Below are 9,328 nucleotides of genomic sequence, written 5' to 3' on the forward strand. Positions count from 1 at the left end.
AAAGGAAGGGGGGTTTTTGCTGCGAATGCCGTTAATACGGCATTGCAACAGCAATTCGCTGCTTTCACTCTTGCTATAATTGAGCCCAACATTTTGACCAGACGCCCAGGGGGTATGGTTCATAGGTTAGACACGGTCTAGGGCGACTGTCAATAAGTCGAAACCAAAAGTTTGAGATGCAATAGGGAGATGGTGCACTAGGTCGACATTGATGGAAGGTGGACACAAGTAAAAGAGCTCAATGTCGACAAATGAGAATACGGACCCCTATTTAGTGTAGGGTGCACTTTACTGTACCTAATGAGAGTCCACAAGGATGGTAAAGCATGAAAAATGTCCCCAAAAAGTGGGACTCATGTCGACATTTTAATGTGCCGACCATTGCCAAATCATCCTTTTGTAAATGTCGACCTTTTGCTGTTGGCCCGGATCCCACCTAAAACATGACTGAATATAATATGTATCACACAGGTGATGTTCAGCAACAATCCACTTACTTTTAGTTTTGTGGTGACGTCCCTCTTGGACAGCTTCCGTAGCACCATTCGGAAGTCGGCATCGACCAGGCTGTCGACCTCTTCGGCGCCCTGCACGGCGGGGACATAGCCCAGGTCGCTCTGTGATGATCCAAACCCGGTGAAACCAGGCACTGTCCCGCTTTCCTTGGCAAGGAGCTCTGCGGCCCTTCCGCTGCTCGATGGCTGAAATATATAGACAGCGTTTAGTTTCCACAGCTGTGAGCTACACACAGGACCACCGGCCATAGAGCCACAGCAGTCACATTACCCAATGGCTTGCCAGCAGCGTGATGTAGAGACGTGGGGGATATGAAGAGCAGACAAGTGTCCGGGTATCTAGTAACAAGGTTCACACTCCATAAATCAGGAATGTTCAAACTATGGAACCCCAGCTGTTGTGAAACTACAAGTCCCATCATGCCTTGCCATAGTTTTGCTATTAGGGAATGCTAAAACTATGGCAAGGCATGCTGGGATGTGTAGTTTCAGAACATCTGGAGGGCCTCAGTTTGGACATGCCTGCCATAAACTCTACTTCATCTCACCTATTGATACCCCTTTCACACTTGCAAAGATTTCCCAGGTTTTTGCACATGAACGCGCATCAACCCAGGATTTAGCTAATACCTCTTTTACACCAAGAAATAACCCAGGTTGGACCCAGGTCAGCTTTGGTGTAAAAGGGGTCAACCCAGGTCCAGTAACACTGGTCTCCTACCCAGGTCCTGACCAGGGTTGAACACTGGTTGGACCTGGGTCGTGGGCGGTGTAAATGGTACCAACCCAGGTTGGGACATCTGAGTAGTGCTGAAAGGATACCAGAAGTGCTGGACGCCTTTCCACAGTGCGCTGCAGTGGCAAAAGACAGCAGCCAGGAAGGATACGGGCAGTGCAGACAGAAATCATAATTGGATGCAGTATAATTTATATTATTATTATAATTATTATTATTATATTTTTTTTTGGGGGGGGGGGGGAGCACATGGGAGATTCGGTCTGCTGCTGCAGTGGAAGGGGCTGGGGAGAGCACATTGATGATGCTGCACTTTTATACCGCTATGTGTGCTTGAGCAGTGAATAAAACTTTTTGAAGAATATAAAAAAAAAACTTGTCATGTCTTTTAATTTTTATTTTAAATCATTGAGGGAAATTTGGATGGCAGTTTATCCTAAAATGGACATTTTTAATGTCATCCATAGGGAAAAGCAGTGCTCACCCAGGTTCAGTGTAAACGGTGCAGACCTGGGTCCGACCTGGGTCACAGTGCTGTGTAAATGGGGTATGAAGCTGGGTTCAACCCTGGAAACTCCCATGTTCAAAGACCAGGGTCCGACCAGGGACTTTGGTGTAAAAGGGGTATAAGTGTGAAAGGGTCTTGGATGAATATCCTGTGTTTAGCATTCCGGGATTTCTACCCAGGTCCTGACCTGGGTAGAACCCGGAATCGACACAGGATGCGGTCAGTGTGAACGGGTATTCCGGGTCAGCATGACCCAGATCCCGTTCACTGCAGTGAAAACACGCCGCTGGGAGGTGTCAGCACCGGCCAAGCCTCCAGATGACGCCACCTGCCTGACTTCATTCCGGATCGGGTGGCCAGTGTGAAAGGCTACATTCCCGGGTAGTGTCCGGGGATGCATCTGGGAACACATTCCCGGGTCTGCGAATGTGAAAGGGGTATAAATGTTGAAAGTATAGTCTGCATAGTCAACTAAAAGGGCTATGGGTCCTAGTGTCAACGGTAATTAGGACATCCACTATTAGTCAAGTCAAAATGTCGACACATAAAAAGGATGACATGGTCAAATGGTCCAACTTTTTCATGTCAAGCAATAGGTCGACATGAAAAAAGTTTGACATGAGTTTTTCATGTTTATTGGTGCCTATGTGACATAAGTCAACACACTGTCATATTTCTCCTCTATGTCCGCGCAGATAGTTATGTAAGAAAAAAACACCTTAAAAAAAAAAACATGAAAAACTAATGTCGACCTAATGGGATACGGTCAATAGGTCGAACCTATAAAGGTCGACATGAATTTTACACTCTCCATTTTATCACTTTTTGAAGCTTGATACATCTGGCCCTTGGGGTACTAACGACACTAGATGAGTACTGTAGTTGCAAAGAGATTAGTATAAAGTTGCAGATTTAGTATAACGGTACTATGCGCACAGCAAGGCGTGGGTCACTCGGGTGTGGTATGGAGGTCCGGCAATCAGGATCCCGGTGGTCAGTATCCCGACATCGGAATCCCAACTCCCGGTGCTCCGACAGGGGAACGAGCATAAAGAAGACCATTGCGGGCTCGGTGGCTTGCCACAGGTCCTATTCTCCTTCTATGGGGGTCGTGGACCCCCACAAAGGAGGATAGCCCCTGTCTGTCGGGATCCCGAATGTCAGGCATCTAAAAAGTCAGGATTCCGATGTTGAAGTACTGACCGTCAGAATCCCGATGGTCGAGCAGTCATCCTGCGCCAGATCACACCACTATAATTACCTTACTCCCTGTATTAGACGATGTACCTCGCATAGACGCTGCCTGTAGTGCCAGTGGCGCAACTAGGCCACAAAATCTGTGGCGTGACTAATGGGGCTATTTGGGCCGATTTGAGGATGGGGGGGTGGGCACATATCCGTAACCCAGCTTAAACTACTGTACATGGGCATAAACTCAATGGCAAGATGGCATATTATATATAAACTGAAACACCACATTGTCATACACAGAAATCATAGGGTGATGTGACTTTGTCTATGGGTTGTATTTGTGACCCCCACACCCCAAACAGGCAGTCCTGGCACCTTTACCCCCACTGGGCTGGTGTGGGCAACTCTCCAGGGGCTGTTGTGAAGCTACAGGTCCCAGATTGCCTAAGCATGGTACACAGGTCGGGTTTCCCTAGTTTGCCCTCCACCCCTCAATGTCCAAGTTCAGGGCCACTCACTCGGACGTTTCCTTTCGTCCTCTGCTTGTTCTTCCCCCCCATCCTCCGATCTGCTGCCTCACACCGGGAAACGTCTGTCCGGGCCGGCACTCCGCCGAAGCACCGTTGTTGATCGAGCAGTTCGACTATCGATTACCTCCTCTGAAACCTTTACTACCGTCATCATCAGGCCTGAGTACGCTGCTGCCGCTCACTTCCGCCCTCACTAGTACATCAATGGCATCGGCACTCGCTGCAGAGACTGGAGTCCTGGAGTGTGGTAGCAGCTTCTGTCATCACTCTGGAAACTCTTTCTAAAAAGACTATATGTGGCTTTTATAATCCCCTCTTTCCTTGTGACACTGTACCTCCTCCTTTTTTATATATAGTTTTCAATTTTCTGGTGCCTATATTATATATATATATATATATATATATATATATATATATATATATATATATACTCGCAATGGCCCAACACTTTTCTAAATTATGGGTTAATGGGGCAGATGTATTAAGCCTTAACAATAGATAAAGGCAAAGGAGATAGAGAGATAAACGTCCAGCCAATCAGCTCCTTACTGACTTTTTTCAAACACAGCCTGTAACATGGCAGTTAGCATGTGATTGGCTGGACGTTTATCTCTCCTTATCACTCTTGCATTTATCTCTTGTTAAAGCTTAATACATCTGCCCCAATGTTATCTAGGAAAACTGGATTTCCCCCTACAGAGGCAGCAAGAAAAAACATCACTCCTGGACTCGTATAGTGAAAAAAAGCTTTATGTGGCCTACATTGTTTCAGGTCCCAGAACTGTCTTCAGGACACGGGTACCTTTGATAAATCTGCACTGCTACAAGCAGCAAAACGCGTTAGTCTATAGCCTGGACCAGGACCAGCTGATCACTTTTAGACCTCATCAATCGGATTCCCCAGCGCTCTGGGTTGCCCACTCTCAAATCTTGAGAGATATCCGCTTCCTCACCATCCCGCTTCTGCGGCCCATTATTGTCGTTACCACGTGGATACACTCCCGAGCAGGAATCAAGGTTGGTCACAACGAACTGAGATCACTGACCAGTTGGTCTTAAAATTCACCAACCCTGAGGACACCTGCCATTTGATACCATCCCCATTATTGGAGCCTCAAGCGACTTGAGACAACTGTGGCCAAAACAGCTTCCAGCCCTACTACACCAATTGGGTTTCTAACCAACTGTGGCCCCACAGTCGCATCCATTTGAGGACCTTTTTGCTACTCAGCTTTCGGGACTGGATCATAATCACCATCAGTGGTAACTATTGGGCAACCCAAATTATCCCAGATATTAACCTATATTCACCATTTATCGGGTTCATTCCATTCAGCCTCCGGTCCAGTTATTGATTCACCTTTTTATTGTTGTATGTAATTGATTTATGTCATGTTGTTTTAATTGATATTAAATATTTGTACGATTATTTCATCAATACCAGCGCCACTTCTTTTTCTTTTTTACACGGGTCCCTCTGAAGACAGTCCTGGAGTGACGCTTTTTCTTGCCGTTTCTCTCTCTCTCTCTCTACATAAATACATATATAGATATATATTTTTTTATAAGGCGCCAAAAGTGTTTTGCAGCGCCATACAGAGGGCATACAATAGAACTGTAGAAACAAAATTTTATATTACAGTAAATAAATAACAAAAACCTGGACTTCCCCGGCAGCTCCCCGGTATTCCTTGCATCCAATTTGGCACTTGATGTGACATTTTTTCATGCGACACATCGCATGTAAAATGGCTCCCTGGGAGTTGCTGGAGGAGTTCAAGGTAAATTGGATGAAATACATCGTAGCTGCTAAAAATCACCAGCGATGTGCACCTGACAGCCACATATTCAATATATTCAATGTGCAGAAGGTTCAATCTCCCGATCCAATACGCTGCACACAGGGCTGTGCATCAGATGGGATGTCAAAACACGCGTTTTCGTCCGATTTTATCCGACCCATCGGAATCGGGTGAACCACTGGTCATCCATATGTATACTTGCCTATTGTTATTGTTACCGCTCTGGAAGAGAAGCCCAGAGGGGCAACACTTAGGGCGGTGTGGACGAGGCTGATGTTTCCAAGACCCGTCCGCGTGCCACACAAATGCTGCAATTCGCGGGTCTGCTGAGAGGGGTGGAACTTAAATTATGCATTTTAGTCCCACCCCCTCTCCATGGACCTGTGAATTTCGGTATTTTTTTCAGCAGGGTAGGGGGCTCGGGGGGAGGGGGGGCAAGCGGGGGACATGCCCACCTTCCCGGGAGGGGGACCCAATTTTTGGGAGCCTCCCAGCCATTGCAAGAGGGTAGGCAAATATGTTCATATATATCCCATACATACTATATGGACAAAAGTATTTATTGCAGTTATTATTAGTAGTTATTGCATCTAGGTGTTTAAATCAGACCTGTTGCCACCGGCGTATAAAATCAAGCACCTATTTATTTATCATTTATTTGCAGTTTCTTATAAAGCGCACACATATTCCGCAGCGCTTTACAGAGAATATTTGAACATTCACACCAGTCCCTGCCCCAGTGGAGCTTACACTCTATATTCCCTACCACATGTACACGCACACACAGACATTATAGGGTTAATTTTGTTGGGAGCCAATTAGCCTACGAGTATATTATTGGATTGTGGGAGGAAACCGGAGCACCCGGAGGAAACCCACGGGGAGAATATACAAACTCTGCACAGTTAGGGCCATGGTGGATATTGAACCCATGACCTCAGAGCTGTGAGGCAGTAATGCTAACCTAGCCATGCAATATCCATTTGCAAACATTTGTCCAACAAAATGGGTCCTTCTGAAGAGCCCAGTGACTTCAAGCATGGTACTGTGGTAGGATGTCACCTTTATGTGACATTGTGATAGGATGCCACCTTTAGGTGGCACTGCGATAGGATGGCACCTTTGTGTGACACTGCAAAAGGATGCCACCTTTGTGTGGCACTGCGATAGGATGCCACCTTTGTGTGGCACTGCGATAGGATGCCACCTTTGTGTGGCACTGCGATAGGAGTCCACCTTTGTGTGGCACTGCAATAGGATACCACCTTTGTGTGGCACTGCGATACGATGCCACCTTTGCAATAAGACCTTCTGTGAAATTTCATCCCTGCTGGATATTCCATAGTCGGGTATGATATTAGAAAGTGGAATCATTTAGGAACAGCAGCAACTCAGCCATGAAGTGGAAGACCACTTAAAATCACAGAGCGGGGACAATAACTGCTAAGGCGTATGGGGCTCTGCTGATTCCATAGCTAAAGAGATCAGAACTTCAGCTGGCATGAATTTAATGTGGTAACTTAATGGAACAGGTTTCCATGGCCGAACAGCTGCAGGCAGTACGCTATATATCTGAAAAGAGGACCCCCTAATAAAAAAGTGTGCCTTTTATCAAAATTACAATATGGAGGAGGAAGACTCGGGGCAGGGGAAAGCTGTCATATACATGGTGCACCTTGAAAAATATAACTTTATTAATATTTATTTAGACCAGGGTTGCCTACTTTTGATAAAATCATTGCAGGGAGAAAAGTTAAAGACATTGGGCGGGCCTTGCGTCACCAGGGGGCAGGCCTTGCGTCACCAGGGGGCGGGCCATGTGTCACCAGGCGGCGGGCAATGTGTCACCAGGGGGCGGGCCATGTGGGCCCTGCTGTACCTTACTCCCGGGCCCCTCTAGCCACTGTCCTGCCTCTGCTCGGTACCATGGATAGAGAACCCTCTCGCTACTTCAGTCCCTGAATCACTGATGTATTCTCATCATCTCCCTGCTTGGTCCCCATAACAACTGCTGTAACCTGCTGCCTAAAATGTGATGGCTAGAGCGTCTAATAATGATTAATGCTATTTATTATGTGATCACAAAACTTATACAATGGTGCCTTAAAAAATATATAGTCCTGTTATACAACAGAGCTGCGGATAATGGGGATGGTGGTGTGGGTGATAACCTGGCCCGCGCAACAACAGTTTGGGATGATGTATGACAGACAGTCCAGCGGTAGGTTGCAGGGGCAAGCGTCCCTACCCTCCTGCAGTGCACCTCCGCTTATGGTATCTTTAATGTGCAGTGTGCGCTTTCATGTTATAAACATGCAGAGTCTGCAGTAGATGACGTTACAGGTAACCACCAGTCTGGTCCCCCGGCGTGTGCTCCCTCCCCCGCCGCTCTGTTCTCTGCCGGGATCTGCATGCGCGGCAGCCTCTCTGGCTGTAGTCCCACGGTGTTCAACGTTGCCTAGCGACGCTTCCGGGGAGGTGATGTCGCAAGACTTAACCTCCTGGAGCGCGCTGGCAACAGAGTGACAGGTGATGCTGTTTCGGCCGGTCAGGCATTGGCGGCAGCATCACGGGCATCTAGCGCATGCGAAGTACGCAGCGCAGATGATCTTGTGGCAGCTGCGGGAGAAATGGGTCCTCTCCTGGGAGTCCGTGAGATGTTCCAGGATTCTGGGAGGCTCACGGACATTCCAGGAGAGTCGTAAACCCTGAATTAGACTGCAAAATAAAACAAAAAAACATAGATGAATCAAAGATGGGAAGTAAAAATAGTGTGTTAAAAATAAGGTGGCAAGACTACAATGCACTGTAATTAATATCTGTATTTATAAAGGTTTGGAGACCCTCTGGCGTAGGTATGTCCAAACTATGGCCCTCCAGCTGAAACTACACATCCCAGCATGCCTTGCAATAGTTTTAACATTTCATGATAGCAAAACTGTGGCAAGGCATGATGGGACTTGTAGTTTCACAACAGCTGGAGGGCCATAGTTTGGACATGCCTGTTCTAGAGTCTTATTCTATGTAGCTGTGTTGGTTTGTGTCTTCGTATTAAGTACTCTAGGTGCTTTTTTAATGAATGCAAATATACGGAGGATCTAGTGGTTCCCAACTTGGGTTACTTGTACCCGTGGGGGTACTCTGCAGACTTGTTTGGGGTACTTGAAAATAATATTGATATTGTCGGAAGACGTTTACTGGGAGCTACCCTTATGCTGTGTACACACGGTGAGATTCCCTTGCTATTCGACTTAAAGGATCATACACACTGGGCGACTTTCAGCTGAAAGTCGCTCAAAACAGCAGGTTTCAGCGGCTTTCAGCTTAAAGCCGCCCAGTGTGTATGGTCCGGTGATGAGCGCTGCTGCACGCTCCCGCAACATCACCGGGAAAGCCGCTCATCCGCTGGTTATACCAGCAGATGAGCGGCTTTCAGGACGGCTTTGCATAGTGCTCCGCTATGCAGCGCTGTCCTCCCCCCCTCCGTAGGCACCGGGCAGGGGGAAAGCTGCTCAGTGTGTATGCACTGAGCGTCTTTCCCGGCAGCGATGATTGACATCATTGCTGTCCATACACGCTGGGCATATTGGCCCAGTGTGTATGGACCTTTAGATTCGAGTGCTATGCAATCTTTGCCATCTCTGTACTTTTAACATACAATCAGCATTTGATTTGCACTATATAGTCATTGCTGCCCTGTCTATCTGGGTTTTGATTTGTACTGTCACATGAGGGCGCATCGGGATCGCAAGGTAAAAAAACCTGTGCGATCTGCAGGCGATTTTGACTATATATAGTCAAAATCTAATGTCAAATCTCACAGTGTGTACACAGCATTAGTCATCAGCAATCCTCTGCCCCGCACTGACATGGGTGGAGGAAGCAGCGGCATTAATTCTACAGGCGTTAGCGGGAACCCCAGAGACAGTGCACAGCCAGCGGCCAGACACAGAGGGCCCCAATTCCTGACCGCACACTACTCCTCCGCTACCGGAGACAGTACACAGCCAGCTGCCAGACACAGAGGGACCCTATTCCTCACCGCA

The 9,328-nt window shown here is 47.3% G+C and overlaps 1 protein-coding gene across 1 annotated transcript in view; it reads right to left on the reverse strand.

The window, feature by feature from the left end:
* Positions 1–3,628, reverse strand: part of LTN1 (listerin E3 ubiquitin protein ligase 1) — an 85,942-nt gene extending 82,314 nt beyond the window's left edge. The window contains exons 1-2 of the mRNA XM_083171864.1: positions 3,469–3,628; positions 498–701 (exon numbers count right to left, since the gene is read on the reverse strand). Of these exons, the coding sequence (XP_083027990.1) occupies positions 498–701; positions 3,469–3,510 (246 nt within the window). The 5' untranslated portion in view covers positions 3,511–3,628. The remainder of the gene's footprint in view (positions 1–497; positions 702–3,468) is intronic.
* Positions 3,629–9,328: the final 5,700 nt, after the last annotated feature.

Source organism: Crinia signifera, chromosome 2 (genome assembly GCF_055691185.1).
Source record: "Crinia signifera chromosome 2, ASM5569118v1, whole genome shotgun sequence".
Classification (NCBI taxonomy): domain Eukaryota; kingdom Metazoa; phylum Chordata; class Amphibia; order Anura; family Myobatrachidae; genus Crinia; species Crinia signifera.